Source organism: Thermobia domestica, chromosome 13 (assembly GCF_964235325.1).
Source record: "Thermobia domestica chromosome 13, izTheDome1.hap1.1, whole genome shotgun sequence".
Lineage (NCBI taxonomy): Eukaryota > Metazoa > Arthropoda > Insecta > Zygentoma > Lepismatidae > Thermobia > Thermobia domestica.
In genome coordinates, this window is record NC_137466.1 from 172,370,331 (window position 1) to 172,393,082 (window position 22,752).

General features: G+C 35.2%; 2 protein-coding genes across 6 annotated transcripts in view; one reads left to right on the top strand and one right to left on the bottom strand.

Moving 5' to 3' along the window:
- The window catches only part of f (espin protein forked), a 490,027-nt gene extending 486,232 nt beyond the window's left edge, over window positions 1-3,795 (top strand). For all 5 annotated transcript variants that reach the window (XM_081736896.1, XM_081736897.1, XM_081736899.1 and 2 more), the window contains one exon: window positions 1,332-3,795. In XM_081736896.1, coding sequence (XP_081593022.1) covers window positions 1,332-1,569 — 238 coding nt within the window. In that variant the 3' untranslated portion in view covers window positions 1,570-3,795. The remainder of the gene's footprint in view (window positions 1-1,331) is intronic.
- Window positions 3,796-6,775: 2,980 nt separating this feature from the next.
- On the bottom strand, window positions 6,776-22,371 carry LOC145669329 (arylamine N-acetyltransferase, liver isozyme-like). Its single transcript, XM_081737635.1, has 3 exons — window positions 19,686-22,371; window positions 12,203-12,601; window positions 6,776-7,766 (listed from the first exon to the last, which is right to left on the bottom strand). The coding sequence occupies exons 1-3, from the start codon at window positions 19,824-19,826 to the stop codon at window positions 7,416-7,418; spliced, it is 891 nt and encodes a 296-aa protein (XP_081593761.1). The 5' UTR covers window positions 19,827-22,371; the 3' UTR covers window positions 6,776-7,415.
- Between the last annotated feature and the right edge of the window lie 381 nt (window positions 22,372-22,752).

Below are 22,752 nucleotides of genomic sequence, written 5' to 3' on the forward strand. Positions count from 1 at the left end.
CCCCAATGTGCATTAATTAAATGTCTTTCATATTCACAAAATAAAGAATATTTTTCATATAGGTTCTAAGATAATGTGCCTGGTGATACATTGCTGAAAATGTAACACAAAGTTATTAATGAAAGTTTTTGAACTTGCTTGGATTATTTTTGTACTAAAGTTTGGTCTTTTTTGTAATTTTATCATTAATTTAGATTAGAAAAAATCCAAATCTGACCAAAAGAAAAAAAACTATGTGAATAAGTTTGTTTTACAGTTTCTGAGATAGTATATCTGATGAAGGCAATGAAACTTGTTGAAACTGTAACATAAGGGTATTGGGGTATTAACCCTTGCACTACCTAGGTATTTCTTTTGTAACGTGGACTACCAAGGGGGAGGTCATTTTGTACCCACCTGTTAAGATTAAATATATCTCGCAAAAGAAACAAAATTAGAAACTCTCACAAAAATTGACAGTGACTGAAGTGAACAGTGCATGGGATAAGATTAATAGCTATTTAGTATGCTGACATCTAGTAGTGACACTTCTAAATGTCAGTCACATCTCTTACTAACAGGGGGGGGGGGGTACTTTGTGCCCACCAACTTAAAATAGCAAATTTATGAGACTCACTAACATGGAACTCTCTCACACACAAAATAATCTAGTGTCTGAAGTGAACAGTACATGGGATAAGAATAACCGCCAAATTCAGAAAAGACAGGAAACAACTACTTATTATGTTGCCATGTTAGTCACATCTCCTTTGTGACCACCGACTTAATATAGCAAATTTATGAAACACACTAACGTTCAATTTGCACCACGTAAGATATCCGCTATGTTGAGCAATTTATTTTATTTTATTTACAATTTTAAAGAAACAATTAGAAGAGTAATTACAGAAAATATACTGATGGGCATAAAGTACCACCTTGTCCCTGTTGGTAGTGCGAGAGTTACTATTGTTATTTTTCTTTGGCCAGCTTTTGATTTTTTTAATTGAATCATTTAATTATTTTTACATCATTAACTTACGTAAAAAAGAAATCAAATATAAGCTGTTTTGTGTTCGTCAGATTTTTTTAAAACCTAATTTAAGGTAGTGACATAATAAATTAAATCAGCTAATTTACAAAACGACCAAACTTAAGGAAAATAAAAACTGACCAGAGATAATGTTTCGGATGAAGACAATCATACATTGCTGAAACCGTAACACAAGATTGTCAATATAAACTTTTGTGTTTAGTAAGTTTTTCTCAAAACTTACGTTCAGTCTTTTTTTTAAAGTGAAGTGTATTCATTATCAATAATTTACTTAATTTCTTATTGCTAAAAATTTCAGATGTATACTCTACACGCCTCGCGTCGTTGAGGAGAAAAAGAAATCAGATTCAGAAGCCGGTGGAATCCGAGAAGACGGGAAGGAACCCGGTTTAGTTGAAGAGAATAACAAGGAGAACAGCCGACCTGAAGATAGGTGTCAGGATTCAAGAACAAGTCCGGATGAGGAGAGCATTCAAATTATTCCATGGAGAGCGCAGCTTAGGAAAACAAATAGTAAACTAAGTTTACTAGAATAGAAATAAAATTGTGTTTCTTCTGTAGCACCTATCACATACCTACAAAAACAAGTATTGCAAAAAGAAAAATACAGACATTATTTTATATAAAGAAAATAAATAATTCCTAAACTTTCAGTTTAATAATACAGATCGATTTTTTTTTTCAGTAATCTATTTTGCAACTAAAAAGAAGTTTGTACATATCACAGTTAAAAATAGAAGAAAAATAGCAACAGAATATGCTTTCTTATGAATATGCAATATTCATTCTTTATTTCTTTCTATATTTTTTCTTTTAATGTGATTTGTGCTACTATATAGTATTGTTTCTCTTCTGTTATGATTTTTTTTCGTTTCTGTTTCTATTTGTTAAAATGTGTTTGTATATAGTTGTTATTTTTTTGAGTTATATGTAAATATTGTGTAAACTGTGAAACTTTTTTTTTTAATTTTACCTTTTTATTAAGAGCTCATAGAGAAGTATAAACAAAAGGTATGTTGTAAAGTAATTAGACCCAAATTTGGACTTATTTTTTCTCTGTAATTACAACAGGAAAACTTAATTCCTGAAGGCTAAACTTAGTCTTTTATAATTAATGTAACAGTACACCCTAATACTGATTTTCCTTGAATTTTTAATTTCAACACTAAACTAACTAACTTTTTTTTTTAACTTTAAGTATTCAACATATCATTTAGCTTAATCCAATTATGTGTGTAATTACTTTAGTATACATTCCAATCAATGTGTGTTTGTATGTTTAAATAACTAGCCTGTGCTGCATTAGCAAGCTTTTTTAAAAAAGAAAAATAATGCACAAACAGTCACGTGTTTATAAAATACAAAACATTAGCAAGGAAATAAGAGACATTTCGGTTTAATGGAAAGTTTTTTTTTAAAAAAAAAAACATATTCTAATTGAATATTTCAAACATGATCAGTTAATATAGTATTGGGGAATACATTTATATACATATATATATATATACATATACTATATTTTTCCATAAAAATTAATAAATGTGTGAATACGTGAATATGAATGTATGCAAGATAGTGCTTTTTCTGTGTTATTGTGTGCATGTAATGTTTGTGTGAAAGAAATTTATATATATATTTTGTATAAAAGTCAGTATGAATAGCAGTATGCAAGATAATATATATAACTAATCACATTTCTGTTTATTTTTGTAAATAACATATGAGGCTAGAAAATGTCCTTGTATGGTTCAAGGTGACTTCCCAACAAAAGCGGACATTGGATTATTTTTTTTTATGTACATCAAAGCCTCAACAATGAAATATCTTTTATTGCCAACAAAGTTTTAATTTATTATTATGTTGTTAACGAGAATAAAAAAAAACAAAACCCAGTATTTCTTTTTAAAAAATACTCTGGGGGAACTAATCAGAAACTCATTCAAAATGAGTGAGCATAGAAGAGCTGTTTCAAATGTTTCATAAACGGCTCTTAATTTGCTTGTAATGAGAAAGAAAAAAAGTATATATAGATAAAGTGCATTTTTGCTTTGTTATTTCAACATATCAGTCACCTTGGGCTCAGTACATCTGTTGTACCCCTATGTGCGTTGACTGAGTGCCTTTCATATTCACAAAATAAAGGATATTTTTCACGAAATTATTGAATTTGTTTTTTTTTTAAATTACCTTTTCCATTATTATAAATAGTAGCGTTACATTACGATTATCAGGGAGCATAGTGACTCAGTGGTAAAGCGCTTATCTGTGGTGTGTAGAGTCCATGGCTTTATCTCTGGCCAAGTAAGTTTATGGTTGAAAACATAGTGTCTGTGGATTTTCTCGGGTTTCTTCCACATTCTCATTCCACCAATTATTTAATCATCATTCACTTGCCTTAATCATCCGTCTCCCTTAACCTAAAAAGGCGTGACGTTAAAAGATTTCATTTTACTATTACGATTATTTGAGTTATTGTTAGCAAAAATCAAATAATACATAAGAATCTGTTACCTAACATCTTACGTAATATTTTCATGTACAGTAGATTCAAAAAATAAATATTCTAATTCACCCAGTGTTCGTAGGTTGCCTTAAGAAAATTTCCCTCGACCAAAATAAAATTTTCCCTGTGCTTATTAAATTTTCCCTAGTTTGTTGAGTGTCCAATTCCTACGACAGAAGTTATGTGATAAAATTAATTTAGCTCTATTAAGGAAGTGCGAATCGCGTTTGATTTTACCAAAAAAAAAAAAAAAAAACAATGAGTGTATGTTATGCTACTTCGAACAGGCACACACATACTATTGTTATTTTATTGGTTTATTTCTGTCACAAATAAAAATATAAGCATTTATGTTGGTCGATCAGTTAGAGTGAGAATTCCCCTGAATTTTCTCGTTTTATCGAAAAAAATCCCTTTTCCTTTTTGTTAAATTTACCTACGAAATTTACCTAGATTAGAAATTTATCCAGAATCTTAATTCTTGTATTTCCATCTTTTTTATTTTTATTTTTTTAAATAAAACTTCTGGACCATTGAGTAAAAGAAGATAGCTTCATTGCACCTATTCCGCTGGCTTAGTGACTTATTCTAGTTATATTAGTTAAATGGACTAGAATACGCTTTGGGCACAACACTTAAACAACACCAATGATAAAAGGTTAATATAAACAATGATGACCAAATGAAAAAGTGTATGATTTTTTTAAACAACTAACAGGAATAGTTACAATTATACTATACCTGTACTAAGACTTGACCTTTAATTATGAAAATCTTTTATTTATCCTTTTGGTTATCAAGTCCACTCTACAAGGTGAGGTCGTCAGTACAAGGCCGATTTTTAGAGGAAAAAAGTGTAGAATTCGTGTAGTAAGTTCCAAATGTTCGTAGCTAGGGCTTAATCGGCCTAGACACATGCAACAAGAAACAGGATACCCACAATAGCGAAAGATTCAGAAAACTGTGACTTATTGCAGGTTCAGCAGAACTTTGTCTCAGGAGGGAAAAGGAAACTGGAAATAGCCCATAGGTATGGTTCTTATTTTATGGTTGTCCATCGATTTATAAATTAGCCATCATTTACGTACATACAGTATTATTGGTAAAGTTATTTATATAATTATGAAAAAGAAATTTAGTGCAAAACAATGTGTGGAGTCAAGTTTGAGCAAATATATATATATATATTGGTATGGCTAGATGTCTTCCATCCGCTTTTTTATTTTATTTTATTTTATTTATTTATTTTTAATTCTGATATGTAAAAATTAAACAAGAGAGTTTCAGTTAAAAGTCATAAAGATGATAAGACATAATCAAGAAGGAAAAGTTAAAATACGTTAAGGTTTTCATTAAGAGAATCATTCAATAAATGAACTATTTACAAATGTACACTTACCAATATGTGCAGTGAAATTTTTCAGTGCACTGTAATTTCGACAACTTGTCTGCCATCTTCGTCTTGTGCTTCCCTCTTAGATGCTGATTTTATCCATAGATTTCATCCCATAAAATCAGCATCCAAGAGGCGAAAACAGCAGCCAAGTGGTCCAAATTATAGTACAATTAAAAATATCACTACATATATTATTATTATTATTATTATTATTATTATTATTATTATTATTATTATTATTATTATTATTATTATTATTATTATTATTATTATTATTATTATTATTATTGTTATTATATACGTCAACTACAACGAAAGATATTACTACACAATAGTGTAAATGTGGATTACTTTGTAATTAAAAGGGTTTTAGTGGCTCTGAAGCCCAATTCCCATAATAGTATTTTAATGGTATACAGAAATACTATATGCTGTGTGTTAAGGATACTTGAGTCTGTTTCGTTCAAGCCTAAGTTCAAACTAAGCACTTAATGATGTCTATTGAACAAATCACCCTTTCCTCCACACACCACACTCACTGTGCCACAGCCGAAACAACAAAGTATAGTATGCATCACTAGATCGACAACATACAGATAAAGCATTTTAGCCAACGAATAAATATTTATATACAGTATATATCCATTAATCTACATCCAGTACTGAATACATTTTCCTATGTTTTCTTGTTTCTGTCTCAAATTGGATATCAAGTCCTCTTTGACACTATAAATTTCCTGCAAGATTTGACCTTTTCTGTCGGATGACACACTTTTCTTTTCCCGATAGATACACCCATATCCAAAATGATTGTCGCATATCTATAACTGTCTTCTTGTAAGAATATAATTTGGTAATGATTTTGCGGGGTACTTTTAATACTGATACTATGTGTATAATCGGGAAATGTATATGTATGGAATTTCATAGGAAAAGAATTATAAATACCAAAATTAGAATGAGTAAAACAAAATGTTGGTAAATGGACAAGAAAGTTTTTTTTTTCCTTTTGTTCTTATTTACTGCTCTTTTGATATGAAATTTGCTACATATATGTCTTTGCCGACTGTACACATACTAACATTATATAAAATTCCTAATCGTTCGAATTCGTTATCAAATTATATTCCTACAACAACATGTTTATAGACCATGCGACAATAATTTTAGACATGAGTGTACATATTTGAAAACGCTTTTACTTTAATATTAATCTTAATTCTTTCACCTTATTACTTTAACGGGATCTTGTTATTTTTCTATCATATTCAATGTATTTTGCAGTAGTATGATTCCCAGACTAGTTTTGCAGGATCATACAGCTGAGTATGTGTAAAATTGTACAATATTAGAATATATAACGTAAAAAAGCGCAAAGAGCAGGCATTTACCAATCGATAGCTCTCATTGAGCTGAACAAAATATGTAAATTCTCATGCGTAGTTTTCGAGAAAATCTTGTATTTTTATAAATTCAAAAATTGATGTACGATAATCACCCCCAGCTATAAGGACGAAACTAATACTGAATTATTATTCTCCATTCAAAGCCGTATTTAAGCATGGACCGGAGCAGCAAATCTCGGTTCATTTTTTAAAAAAATCAAATCAATTACAATTTTAATAACTGAAACTTAAAGTTAAATATTATTTTATTGTATCCACTTCCACGTAAAATATACTTATTGATTATTCATTTAACTGTCTTCAGTTTTCTTCACCAGTATAAGTAATGATATTGAGGTTCAACATTTCTTTTAATTGCCCAGGGAGGCATATAAATATTAAATGCGGCCTGTCCCTTTGGAGCTTTTCAATACAATACTATCGAGATGATAGTGCATAGTATGATTAATATGTAGATCTAATTAACTTTTTTATCTTTGTTTAATTATAATACTGCGCAAAGATAAGACTTACATCAGGGGTAAAAGTGGATCTGAAAAGGTAGGGGGACGCATGACGTCATGCCGTCCCCTGTGCCTAACTTTGCCCATTGTAATTTTTTGGAAGTGGAAGGACGCCACAGATGTTTTGTGGAAGTGGGGAATGGCGTACCCCCGCGTTCCCCTCACTTTAACCCCTGCTTATAGTATGAATCATTGATTACATTCAGCTTAACAAAACGACATACTTAAACGTAAAAATCCTTACGCGTACTTTTAGAAAAAACCGAGGAAAACTAATTTTTGTAGCGCTAAAAATGATGTTGTTTTTGCTAGTAATACTTTATAGTTTTTATCCTGCCGAAAAAAATGTTTATTTATTTATATAATGTATATTTAAAAAATACACTGTTAAACAACAGATTTTAACTATTGTATTTGTCTTCTTCTAATACTTTTAATAGTGACACATATACTACTAAGAGTAACACATTTCTAACAATGACACACACACACACTACTTGTAAAATAAAATGGTATGTGGGGCTGATTTGACTTCACTAAAACTAGTTAATGTTCAGTAAGATCTTTGTTTATTTTATATTTTTGATTCCAACCAATCTGACCGCCTCCGAAAAACTACCAAAGCGTCTTCTACTTCCTTCTTGTCGAGCGATGGGAAATGCTTAAGGATTTCTTCAGTCATTTTTTCGTCTGAAATTTCATGTTTCTCTGTTTCACTATCCTGGCGAAAATAAAGCAACAATCTATCAAACATGGCGACTGCATGATATGGAGCTGGACTGCGATAGAGACGAAGATGTGACAGAAAGCTGTTATCTTCTCCATCACGAAACAATTCCTTCATTGGTGCCTGAAAGTGGTTAAGGTCTCGAGGTTTCAAAGTAAATCGAAAAACTTTCCTCCAACCATCATCTACAACAGGATTCTGAAAGTGAGAAATGAAGTTAATACGACCTATAAATTTTAATTTAAATATTCATCAAGCACGGAAATGACAATTACTTTTACCTTAATAAGTGTTAGAAATACTCACAACAATTTCTAAAGAATCGGAAAATAGCAAGCAAAGCTTGCAACACAAATTTAAGGAATTATTAGGTTAGTGCGAATGAAACGTCTGTTTTGACATCTGGTGGGACTCACCTCAGCAACGCAACACACAGAGATGAACTAAGTGCACGCGTCTAACATCAAAAACTCAATACATGTCCAGAAAACAGGCTGGGGAACCCAGACAGTCAAGATATATTGCGTTTTTGAACAGGGTCATATGAAATTGCACTTTGGTGAACACACAAGTGCAAATTTAATCTTTACCGAATTCAAAGTCAGGACATTCTGCACAGCAAGCCGCAACAGAATAGCGAATGAACACACCATTTACCATTGGTTTGTCAAATTTTGTTTCGTTGATACAGCATTGTGGAATGAGGCTCATGGAGACCTACCATTATTTGCGGATGAGCTCAGAAACACTGTTGAAGCAGACCCTCGGAAAAGGGTTCGTGCCATTGGAGACGGGTTAGACATACACCATACCACTGCCGTTTGACGGCTTTTGCATTCGGTAAGGTGACAAGTTGGACTCATTGGTACCACGTGCACAGTACTCTGAGTAAGGAATAACCGGGAAACTGACGAAAAATGGATCTGCTATGGTAAGCATAAACTGTCAGGACAGTGGTTGGCTCTTGATCAAAATCAAGTACGGTTTCCGAAACCCCTACAAAATGTTGCTGGTATGGTGATCTATGGTGGAATTGATCCATCATGTCTTTCTCCATCGAGGTGAAACCATCACTGCGGATCGTTACATTGCTGAACTTCATGAAATACACTGCAACTTCGTCCCCAATCATCCAGTATTGTTCAAAAGACATGGTGTCCTCATGTTACACAACAATACAGTCGCAAATGCCGCTTTTCCATAAGTTGCAATATGCAGAATCGTCTATCATACTCTCTAGACATCTCTTCCAATAACAACTATCTTGATCACTTCTTGAGGGGGAGACTTTCTCTGATGATGAGCTGTTCAATGTACAGTTGAGAACTTCTTAGCATCACAGACTCCAGACTTCTTTCGTCAAGACTAGGCTTGGCAAAAGACTAGTATGTGGTTGCAGACGGCTAGTGTTTTTGTATTACTATTACGATTATCGGGGGACCACGGTGGGTGAGTGGTGGAGCGCTTACTTCTGGTGCGTGAAGTCCATGGTTCGATCCTCGGCCACGTAAGCTTTGTATTAACCAGGAGTCCATTTAATTTTTTTCTTTCCTTTTTCGGCCTTTGTAAATCACGAACTTTGGGGAGTGGTCACTTCATTTGCACCAACTTAACAAAACGATTTTCTAATTATAATTTTACATTACAAATTCATACATTTACTTTCAAAATGTTTCTGAGAGAAGAAGTAAAGATTTATTTTGAGATAAAACCATCTCATGTAACGTATGCAACTGTCGTTTTCCTTTCCATCGTACTGACGTGAGCTTCCAATGAAATTTGCAAATTTGTTTGTTTAAACCGTAGAAGCTGAATGGCGAACAGCTCACTATCTGAGTACCCGAGTGAGACGTTACAACTCAAGAGAAACCATATGTAGCGAATTAGCGTTTTGTGAGTAGATTTTCTGTCATCATTCAACTATACAATGTGATTAGAACATGAACACTACGCAGAAACGACGAAAAAAGAATGAAAGCTTTCAAAAAATGGGTGTGGAGTTCGAGTGGAGTTTTTGTTTTGCGTCCTTGTCCAACACCGAGGACGAGCGAGGCTTGAATTGGGTACACTTGGTGGGTGCACAGACTAGCATGCAAGATCAACCTTCGCAGTATACGTCTTCCCCGCCACACCTCGCCTCCAAGAGAGTTGATTACGCTAACAGCCCCGGCAGGAATGTTGATGTGAAGGAGAATGTAGAAAATGAGCTAGGTTGAATGAAAAATGGAAGAAGAAATGTTGAAAACACTATAGAAGGGGAGAAAACATTTTATAGGCCTAAAGAACCAAGAAAGTTCTGTCGCTTTTTGTGGAGGTCTGTGTTCTATTGGCTGTCCCACCGTGAGTTAAATGCGAATGGAGATAAGGCGAAGGTCAGTTGTTGGCGTGAGTATATCCAACATACTACCTGGTTGTGGCAGTTCAGTTACACTTGAACTTGCGTTAGGACAGAGTGAACATCGGACCTCCACAAAGTGTCATAAGGGCGTGTGTATGCTGTACGAGTTCAAACTGGGATCAAATGCCGCTGCAGCGGGGCGGAAGATATGCCCGGCCTTTGGTGAGGGTGTCGTAACTACACGGACAGTGCGGTGGTGGTTTAACAAGTTTAAGGGCGGTGGCGAAACACTCGAATATGCACAACGTCCCGGAAGACCAACACATGTACAAAATGAAGATCTTGAGGCAACAATTGAGGCGAACAGTAGCCAGACATGTGAGTAACTGCAATTCAGTGAGAGTGTAGAAACCATTCGCCAGCATTTCCATCAACTTGAGAAGCACTACAAGTTGGGTCGATGGGCAGGGCCGGATTTCCCAATAGGCCCGGTAGGCCCGGGCCTATGGGCGCAAGCTCCCAGGGGGCGCACGGCCGAGAGAAAAAATTAAAAAATATCTAGAAATAAAAATAAATAGCCATAACTTAACATATTTTTTGAATTGATTTTAAAAAATCAGGCTAATAAAGCACTCTGATTTTGAAGTTGATTGGAACAAATAATTGTTGGTAAAGTTAAACTATTTTTCAACATTATTCATAAACTTCGTTACAACATTGATCTCAAAAATGTCATTTTTTATACTAGTACAATTTATTTTTTGTACATACAAAATATCTAGTTTTACTTTAAAACACAGTTTGTGTGTCACGTTATCAAAATACTTCATGTAAGCTGTGTTTCTGAGATTAAAACTATTTTATAATGTATTACAGAGTTTTTTTTTAAATTTATTTGCCCAAATGGCTAAATTAAAACCAAAGTTATTCACCAATCTTTTGTTAATACATTAACGGTATTTTGTTAAGCCCAGAACCAAGAAAATTCCTCAAAAAACTTGCAATGATAAAATTGCATCGTGGAGTGGTGTTTAAGCAATTAACATATAGGCTTGATATAATTTTTTAATAAGGGTTTTTAGGAAAGTAACTTCAACCAGACTAGGGGGCGGAAAAAAATATTGGGCCTAGGGGCGCCAAAATGCTAAATCCGGCCCTGTCGATGGGTCTCACATGATTTGACTTCGGGCCAGAAGGCAATGCGAGCAGACACGTGTGTTTCTTTGCTGTCTCGTCTGAGGAACGAGTCATTTCTGGACAGGGTGTTAACATGTGATGAGAAGTGGGTTCTATACGAAGCTCCACGGCGCCATTATCATTGGTTATCATTCCATGAACAGGTTCCAAAACAGCTGAAATCAGCACTGCACCAGAAGAAGGTTCTGTGTGTTTGGTAGACTTCTCATGGCATCATGCATAGGGAACTGCTTTCAGCTGGTCAAAGCATCAATGCAACTGTATACTGTCAGCAGTTGAGCCGTGTTCAAGAAAAACTCAAAACTCTGGAGCCAGCACTTCTGAATCGCAAAGGGGTCCTCCTGTTATAGGAAAACGCTAAGCCCCACGTGGCTAGGATGGTACGGGACACCATCCTAGGCTTGGATGAGAAACACTATTGCATACGCCATACTCCCCGAACATTGCACGTCCGATTGTCACCTGCTCCATTCCTTGGACAATCACCTTAGAGGACGCCAGTTCAAATCCCTACTAGAGGTGCAAAATGAACTTGATATCTTCTTCGCTTCACGGCCCACCCAGTTGTACCGCGATGGTATCCATGGCCTTCCAGAACGTTGGCGGAAGGTCGTCAATGCTGATGGGCACTATTCTTTAATCTACCAGATGTGTCTTAGGTGACATATCGATGTTCTAAGGTGGTGGATGAAAAAGCGACAGAACTTTCTTGGTTGCCATTATAGGTCTAACTTAAGAAATTTAGAGAAACTGATTGGGACACGAGTTAAGAAAGAACTACATCGTGGGGGACATAAAAGAAAATTCGGTTGAAGGTAAAAAAGGAATGAGCGAAAAGATTATAAGTGATGGATGGTATTAAAACAGTTAATTCCTACATGAAGACGAAGAGGCTAGCTGAGAACCGTTATAGATGAAAGTTTCTCAGTGAAGAAATATGATTTACCAATAGTGACAGGAATGCCTAGGATGGTGATGATAATAATGATGATGAGCTATACATTGCAATTTTATATTAAGAACATCTTTATTGGAAGTTTTAACGATGATTACCCTATTTATCAAAGTATTATATTTATCATAATAAATGTGAACTTACTCTTTTGGTATCTGGTAGAGGTTCTCCCTTCCTATGCATTCTTATGTAAACGTCATCCTCTTGGACATATTTTATTTCAAGGCCTGCATCTCGAAACTCGTAAGGAAGATTGTGCAAAGGAACAGACCTCAATGTTGGATAGCCACAGCCAACATCCACTAAATCAACATCTCCAGCAGCGTTGAGATTTTTCACTATCACAATGGCGTGACTTTCACGCACTTCATCTCCATAACAGCCTGCTACTACAAAAGCATCATATCCAAGAGATTTGAGGAGAAGGAACATAAAGTAATTGTTGTGGATACAAACACCACCTTTTCCGGATAACCCAGCTTCCAGAATAGCTTTTAAAGTTGGTGCTCTCTCTGGCTCACTAACCGCATTTAGACTGATATTCTGTGAAAATAAAGCGTAATAATGAATGTATTACAGCAAAATTAATTATACGCGTAAGCAGATTAATTTGTACTATTTATTCGTATAACGAACATATGAAACATAAATATTACTACAACATTCCCAGTAATTCATTCTTCGTGCCCTTCAATTTGCCGTTGAAAGCAAATTTGGATAACGACATTGTACTATATATCAGAGTGCTGTCTATGAAAAATTGTAATTCAACGCTTTAGAAGAGACTTTATACGTGCCAATGTGTTAACCTATTCAAATTCGTAACAATTCTTTTCTTCAATAAAACCATTTTTTCCTAATAATTGATTGACTGCCAACAAGTTAACCCTAATTGCATCTATTACGTAATAAATTCAAGCCATCTCAAAATACTTATAACACTTTTATGATTCCACCAACACATATCATTAATCATAAATATCACAATATAAGATTAATAACTTTCTCTCAGCTACGTATCGGCATGTAAAGTTCTCGTAACTACATCAATAATCAATTCACATTTCTAGTTATGATCATTGTAATAATAATAATAATAATAATAATAATAATAATAATAATAATAATAATAATAATAATAATAATAATAATAATAATAATAATAATAATAATAATAATAATATTAATAAATAATAATAATAATAAATAATAACGTAAAACCTTTTGTAACTTTCTATCCTGACTAGCTACATCATTTTAAACCAGGGAAAAAACAGAATTTGACTAGCCCAAGAAGAAAAGGTACTAGCCCTCATCACACAATAGAAATCATTTACTTACCTTCGCAATGATATTAAATACTCGCCCGCACCGATAAACCACTCGCCCGGGGCAAGTGGGCGAGTGGTTATTTGCATTCCTGTTTTAAACATTTCATACTATCACAACTCAACCTATACCTACATAGAACTAGTCAAATATTACAATTCCGCAATTTCCCCACTTGCTACAGCAAGTCTGAAAGGAAGGTAGTAGTTAAAAGGGTTAAAACGACTTTGATTGTATGAGTTCATGTGTGTTTTTCTTATTTCGGAAAACGTTTCTGATGTTTTGTTAGAAAAATGAACCACGACATGTTATAGAATTATTAATAAAATACGTAAGAACAGAACCACTAGACCCGTTTCTAAGACAATTTGACGAAACAAACTTTATCTTCATTGGAAACTATTTATTAACTCTGAATGTAAATTTATGAAATACGAACTACATCATTGTAGTCGTTTTACCAAAAAAGAAAATATATAGATACTATTCTAAAAGAAATCGTCTTTCTAGATTTTTTTTCAAGAGAGATGAATTATGCCAATTTTAATATTCTCCATTATATCAGCTTATTGCATACTGTAATTGAAAATAAAAAAAAAAACTAATCATTGAGCAAAACAAACCAATATGTTATTATAAAACTAATATCTTGTGACAGTTTCGCCAACTTAACTACTTGGCTTCACAATTTCTGATGAAGCCAAGTTCTTAGTTGGCGAAACTGTAACAAAATATTAATTTTATAATAATAAATCGGTTTCCTTTCCTCAGTGATTAGTTAAGTTTTAATTGTGCCATTTTGTAGGGATGTAGTTAAACTATTTATTAATGAGATATAATAATAAAAAGTTATACTAGTTTTCTAAATGATGCGACAATATATAATGAAAGAATGGGGCAGCGTTCAAGTGAATGAGATGTCGAAAAAAACAGTACAAGAAAGGAGCTTACAGTGGAATGGTTTTGTTATGAGAATAAATTATGATTATGCCGGCAAGAGAGTGGCAATGATCGAAGTAGAAAACAAAAATGGAAGACCGAAACTAAGATAAATATATTGCGTGATTATGGAAGAAAAGCGATTAATAGAGAATTATTTAGAATAGGAAATGGTCTAGCAAATCACCAAAAATATCGGCCCCGCATAAGCGGGGATGGACAAAGTAAATAAAAGAAGAAAGAAGATGAGTTTTCAAAAAAAAAAAAAGATTACAATAAATAAATAAATAAAAATAAAATCTCAACAAAAGGCCTGGATCGAGCAAGGAATCCCTAGGACAAGAAATCAGCGTTCTACCACTGAGTCACCGTGTCCCTTTGAATGCTTTGAAGATAAATACTAACTTATGATATATGATATAATAGTAGATTTGGGCATCTAAGATCCCTGGTGTCAGCAGAAGAAAAAAAATTAAATTTCGTATTTGAAAGTCACATGAAAGCGATAGATGTTTCAATTTTGTATGGAATGCATATATAACATAGTTCACTCAATATGTATATACATTAACCCGGAGAAAACCATAACGAGCTGAAATTTTGCACATATCTTTCGGAAGGTGTATATAACAACATACTAAAAGTCCTGAAAAATCTGGTGATGGGTTTGGCCGCCATATTGTAAAATGGCCGCCCAACCATAATTTTAAAGGTAATAACTGGTTCTTACTTTAATAGCTATAACTCACGTTGTCTTTGCACTATTGATGTTATTTTTACTTTATTTGAATAAGAAAGGACTACGCTTACAGACACTTACCAGTCTACTACACATGGAAGAAATAACGGAGGGATTTTTTTAAAATTCCCAAACTTTCCCTTCTTCCGATTACTTTCTCTTAATCAGTTGACAATCTCATCCTCTGAGAGTAGCAATTAAACTTACATTAAATATAACATAATACGCAAAATATAGCCCCCAAGTTTCAATAGCATAATAATGATAGAAAAGAAGTAACAAATATTTATACAACTGGTGTAGCAGGGTTCTATCGAAGGCCAGTTTACCCCTAATCTTAGGCAAATCATCTACGAGTCACCACATTCTCTCTAATTTGTCAATAGTAACACTAATAAGAGATAAAAACTCTGATAACGTGCACAGTCTACAATAGTTCCAATTAAAGAGGCTTTTACAATGTTTACATGCATTCGAAACGAAAGTCAATCTATTGTAGAATTCGTTAAGAATAGAGTGCCTTTTTCAGTACACAGTGTTTCTAAATACAGTCTAGATTTTCAGTAACGATTATTACGTGTCAATAGTGTCCACGTTTGTATTTCCATCGGGATTGATTTAATCATAATAGGAATTGTTGCATCCATTGCCAATACAATGTACACACAATGAGGTACATATCAGTCCTATTTTTCTGCACTTAAACACCCGTTTACATCCCATCTTGCAGCCACAATATATAAGTTAAAATAGAGAGTCCAGAACTGGAGCTTTTACTGTCAAGATTGGTTCGAAATACGTTCCAATCCTCTGCAATCCCCGGGAAGTAGGGGATAACTTGTTACCCTTCCAGAGTTGTACCTGATGGTAAACCCGAAATAAGTACTGATGGGCTGCTGCAGTAGTAGGTGGCAAAGCTTCCAACTGAATTTCACTTGTGACGGGATATTTCGAAATAACTTACATGAATACTCGATAACGCAGCTGATCTAAGGTAATCACTGACCTTTCAGCACCGTACAAAGTAAGAAGAAACAAATCACCAGGAGCAGTGACGGATTCAGGGATCGCATTCGCATCGTTGAAAATGTCGACTTGTTTTTGTAAGTCTTTGTGTTTCTTCAGCAAATGGTATGCTTTTTACTTTTCTTGGCTGTAAGGAGCTGATGTATCGCACCTGTGACAGAACATAAAAGTCTTAAATGTGCCTTCATGTTTCCAAGATTTTCTTGTAATTTTCTTGAACTGAAGACTTTAGAAGGGACTTTCTCCCTACCAGATTTAATGAATGTAACATCTATAAAAGTAACAAAGAAAGTTCTATCGCTTTTCCACCCACCACCTTCGAACATTGACATGTCACCTAAGACGTACCTGAAAGATAAGAAATAGTCCCCATCAGCATCGATGACCTTCTGCCAACGTTCTGGAAGGCCATGGATTCCATCGCGTTAGAACTTGCTGGGTCGTGAAGCGAAGAAATCAAGGGCATTTTGCACCTTTACCAAGGATTTGAATTGACATCCCCTAAGGAGATTGTCCAAGGAATTGAACAGGTGATAATCGGACAGTGCAATGTCTGAGGAGTATGGGGTATGCAATAGTGTTTCCCATCCAAGGCGTAGAATGGTGTCCTATGTCATCCTAGCCACGTGGGGCTTAGCGTTTTCCTGTAACAGGAGGACCCCTTTGCGATTCAGAAGTGCTGGCTCCAGAGTTTTGAGTTTTTCTTGAACATGGCTCAACTGCTGACAGTACACAGTTCCATTGATGCTCTGACCAGCTGGCAGCAGTTCCAATGCACGATGCCGCGAGCAGGTCACCAAAAACACAGGAGGACCTTCTTCTGGTGCAGTGCTGGTTTCGGCTGTTTTGAAACACGGGTCATGGAATGCTAACCAATGATGACAGCGCCGTGGAGCCTCGTACAGGACCCACTTCTCATCACATGTCAACACCCTGTTCAGAAGTGGTTCTTTCCTCAAACGAGACAGCAAAGAAACACAGGTGTCAGCTCTCGTTGCTTTCTGGCCCGGAGTCAAATCATGTGGGACCCATCGACTCAACTTATAGTGCATCCCAAGTTGATGGCAGAGCTGCCGAATGGTTTCTCCACTCACACTGAATTGTAGTTCCAGCTTCTCACATGTCTGGCACTGTTCGCCTCAATTTTTGCCTGAAGATCATCATTTTGTACATGTGTTGGTCCTCCGGCACGTGGTGCGGCTTCAAGTGTTCCGTCACCGTCCTTAAACTTGTTAAACCACCGCTGCACTGCCGCGTAGTCAGGACGCCCTCACCAAAGGCCTGGCATATCTTCCACCCCGTTGCAGCGACGTTTGACCCAACTTTGAACTTGTACAGCATACACGCCTTTATGATGTTCTGTGGAGGTCCGATGTTCACCCTGTCCTTATGCAAATTCAAGGTGTAACTGAACTGCCACAACCAGGTAGTATGTTGGATATACCCATACCAACAACTGATCTTCACCTTATCTTCACTTGCATTCAACTCACGTTGTGAGAGCCAATGGAACAGAGACATCCACAAAAAGCGACAGAACTTTCTTGGTTATTTTTATATTTCCTCGCAAAGTACAAGCAGATCAATATCTCCCCCCAATAATTGATACTGGATGTGGCTGTTTGAAAGAGAGTTTTATTGCTGAACGCACAATCTGGGTATCTGCATTCCCAGAGGCTTGAAGAACACTGGTGCAAGAGCCGTGAGATGCTTAGAAAGTGTTTCAATAAATCTAGATTTATTCTTCAGATTCGCAAGCAACTTCTCTTGAGATTTGACAACTAGCGTTGAAGAAGTAAACAACAGTTGGGGAACGTAACTTAACAGAATGCCTTATTTGTTCTATAGGTAACCAAGGAGTAGTACTTAATAAAGTTTTATTTGTTATTCCGATTCTAGCACTATGATTTCAATGAAACTTGGATGTTATATTATGTGTATTATAGTGTATATAAAGTAAGTTTAATTCCTACTCTCAGAGGACGAGACTACCAACTGATTAAGAAAAAGTAATGGAAAGAAGGGAAAGTTCGGTGATTTAAAAAAAAAAAACATCTGTTATATCCCCAATGTGTGTAGTAGACTGGTAAGTGTCTGTAAGCGTAGTAATTTTGTTATTCGAATGAACTAAAAGTTTTATATATATAAGAAAACTAATTGGAAGGAAAATTTTGGGGATTTTTAAAAGAAAATGCCTCTGTTACTTCCCGCATGTGAAGTAAACTAGTAAGTGTAATACCTGGTGTGTAAGCGTAGTCCTTTGTTATTCGAATGAAGTAAAAATAACATCAATAGTGCAAATACAACGTGAGTTATAGCTATTAACCCTAAAAAGAACATATAAGAAAACTAATTGGAAGGAAAATTTTGGGGATTTTTAAAAGAAAATGCCTCTGTTACTTCCCGCATGTGAAGTAAACTAGTAAGTGTAATACCTGGTGTGTAAGCGTAGTCCTTTGTTATTCGAATGAAGTAAAAATAACATCAATAGTGCAAATACAACGTGAGTTATAGCTATTAACCCTAAAAGGAACATATAAGAAAACTAATTGGAAGAAGAGAAATTTTGGTGATTTTTAAAAGGAAATCCCTCCGGTACTTTCCGCATGTGAAGTAAACTGGTATATGTAATACCTAATGTGTAAGCGTAGTCCTTTGTTGCACGAATGAAGTAAAAATAACATCAATAGCGCAAATGCAACGTGAGTTATAGCTATTTAAGTGAGAATCAGTTATTATCTTGAAAAACACACTTTGGCGTCCATTTTCCAATATGGCGGCCAAACCCGTCACTGGATATTTCAGGACCTTTAGTATGTTGTTATATACACCATCCCAAAGGTACGTACAAAATTTCAGCTTATGATTTTTTCTGGGTTTAGCTTTTTTTTGTCTAATTCGACTGGACTAACAGGGAAAATTACTCTGAATTAATACGAACACTCGTTGTAATACTCAGATGTTCCATATTAAGTCTTTTAAATATGTCACACACCCGGTGGAAGACTGTTACAAATCAAAATTACAACATTTGTGAGAACATGACTTTTAAAGTTTCTTATTATACCAAAATCGCTCCCTGGAATACTGCTATTTCTGCCATCTAGGGGTTAATTTGTTTAGTTACGTTTATGATTCTCTTCTCTACTTTCTTTTCAGCGATGAGAACTTTTTTTTTTTTTAGTTGTAACACACTTCCACCGGGTGTGCGATGTGTATTTTTAATGAACTACCAAAGAAGAAAAAAACAATTTTTAATATTATACATTTGTGCAATATACTTTGTTCAATTTATGTTATTTACGTTATGTTTTAAGTTTCTGAGTTTTAAAGTAACATACGTTGAGAAATCACCTATAAGCACTCTTAAAAAGAAAAATCGAAGTTGAAGTAGGGATTTTGCAAAAGCCCCTAAGAAAAATTCTTGCTGAGAGATGTGAAATTAAGTTTTTACCTCTCTCGAAACCTGTCTAAAAAAAAATCTGAGAGCGTCACTGCTAACAACAGATTAAAATAGTTTCAAAAGCTGTTGACAGAAAGCATTTATATTTACCTATCACTAAAATATATTATAGAAAATTAACTTTAAATTACCTGAAAGGAAATCACTTTTTGGAACGCCTTGATCATATCATGCAGAAAACCATGACTCACAATCTTCCTTCCTTCGGGATTTAACTCGAGTTTCTTCACAAGAAATTCCAGAGCTGTTTCTCGATCAAGATCTGTAGCCATTTCCTTCACTTACAATGCAATTCATTGAAGGATTTTTGCCAATTGCAATAGCAGACTTTCACTTCGTGTTGAGGCAGAAAAAGATACCTCTATTACATAACTTAATTTTTTCTTTTTCAAATCCACTCTGGGGAAAGTGATAAAACGTGAATATTCAATAATAGTGCACAAAACGTTTTCACTCTGTCGTTTAATATATGTTTACCAACAACAATCTTTTAATTTTGTTTTATTAATTTGCACACGCTTGTCTAAATTTTAAATTGTGTTCATCCTGAACTTTGAATCACAAAAAATAAACTATAGAAACTGTGTGTTTTATCTCTAGTAGACATTAAACTCCATCTACTCGCATCAAGGAAGATAAATTTATCACGGAGGGATAAGATAAACAAACTAGTAAATTTCAAGGTTACAATTATCATTTATATATATATCAACTTATATATCAATTTGGTTATTTACTTTTCTTTCTCGAAACCGTACACGTTGGTGCATAGTGAAAATTTGATAGGGCCAAGTAATTTCTTTCGTTTATATATGAGTCATATACAATAAAAGAACTTTTTTTTTTAAAAAAAATAATATATTTCTCGTTACAAGATGACTTGTTTCCATACCTCTAGAAAGACAATGTGAATATGAAAATTTCTAATAGTTAGAAATCCCCCCCCCCTACATATCAAATAAAAAGCAATGTCCCTCTTGTGGCAGAGAGAGATCATCAGACTTCAAAGATCAATTAATTTATTTGTTGATCAGTGGCGGCTCTCGAGGGAAGTCATAGGTACAAAATGTTATCACTACAAGCTGAGGATTGAAAGCTTATCTAATGTACTGTATTAACTCTTGTGTACAGTTTTCTGGAACTTTTTTCTCTTTACTTTGTATTTCCCTTTATTGTGTAGGGGATGGACGGAATCCCTGAAAATGACAATAGTATACTAGGACTTCATGAAAAGAGCAGTAGCACAGATATTGGGAGGAAACCATAAAAAAGGGTTGTAGTACAGATATTAAAAGAATGACATGAAAAAGGTAGTGGTGCGATATTAAGACGCTATAAAATGAGTGGTCATACATATACTGGGAAGATGCCATACCGCTTGGTTGCATGCGGATGGAAGTATTATATCCTTCATAAACGTTTGTTGCTGCAAGCATCTCATGTCTAGGATTTTGACTATAGTATACGATATAAAGATATTTCAAACAAAAATGTTGTTTTAGTCAGGGGTAAAAGTGAGAGAAACGCGAGGGTACGCCGTCACCCTGCTTCCAGAAAATATACGTGGCGTCTCCTCTTTAAAAAAAAAAAAAAAAAATCTGCAAAGATACGCACGGGGAACGGCGTAACGTCATGCGTCCCGCTACCTTTTCAGATCCACTTTTACTCCTGGTTTTAGTTTAATGTTTGATTACACATGACAATCGAGGCGTCCCGGTAACACAGCTATAATTTCACGTCAGCGAAGTTTACAGGCACTTTAAAAATACGAGAAGTGATCAGAAAATAAGGTTACAAAGAATGAAGTGAAACGTATATATTATTTCATGTAATCAATACAGCCAATAGATAGTACATATATTAGCTTATTTTTCGACAAAGTCTTCATATCGGTCACTTGTCGCAACGTGGGATTCGTTTGAAGATTTCCTCCTGGTAAAAATCCTCTCCTTGTGTGTTCATCCAAGTTGTCACGAAGTCTTTCACCTCCTCGTCTAAAGCAAAGCGATGGCCTCCTAGGTGCTCCTTTAAGTACAGGAACAGGTGAAAGTCGCAGCGAGATCAGAGCTGTAGGGAGGCTGGTCGATAATGTCCCAGCGAAATTGCTTCAACAGCGTGGTGGTCTTCTGGGTTTTATGCGGGCGCTCGTTGTCGTGAAGGAAGATGACATCCTCGCTAAGAAGTCCTGGCTGTAAATCTCTACTAGCTGGCGATGAATTTCAGCCACGGTTACATGCTCCCTCACAAAAATCGAATAATTGTGCGGACTCGTTCGCGAGAACAGTTTCTCAAACGAGTTGCCATTTCTGTTTACCTACAACTAACGTCGAAGATGGCGGGTGGCTGAAACTGCACAGTTGCCAACTTCATGTAGTAAAATTACCGTACACTCCTCATTCCTCTTAATAGACGAAACTCCAGAAATATCGGCCTTGTAACCTTAGTTTTTGATCCTCCCTCACATTGAGGGGACTCCATGAAAAGAGCATGGCACAGATATTGAGAGAAAGACAAAAAGGGTAGCAGTACAGATATCAAGAAGACGTCATGAAGAGGGCAGTGGTACATATATTGATTATTTCAGTTTAACGTAACACGATTATGCCCCTGAGATGAAGGGAGACGACGATTAAGGCAAGTGAATTATGACGGAAGAATTAATAGAATGAGATTGTGGGAGGAAACGGAAGTACCCCGAGAAAACCCACGGACACGATGTTGTCCACTACAAACTTACTCGCCGGGGATCAAACCAGTGACCCCATGCACCAGAGGTAAGTGCTCTACCACTGAGTCACCGTGCTCTTCGATAAAATTGTAGTAGTAACGCATACGCTACATAGATAATGAAAAAGGTAAATAGATGTAACAAATTTCAATAATTTCGTGAAAAATATCCTTTATTTTGTGAATATGAAAGGCACTCACAACGCACATAGGGATACAACAGATGTACTGAGCCCAAGGTGACTGATATGTTGAAATAACATAGCAAAAATACACTTCATATAGAAAATGGTAGAGGGGAAAGAAATATGGAGATTCTACATAATGTGTTTCAACTCTTCGACTTTTGAGAAGGGTTGCCAGATTTTCCACCAAAAAAAAAAAGGCAAATTTTATGACGTTCGGGAAAAGGGAAGGTATGTGATATTCATAATCTGCAAAGAATTCTTAGTATCTGGCACTGATTTCTCA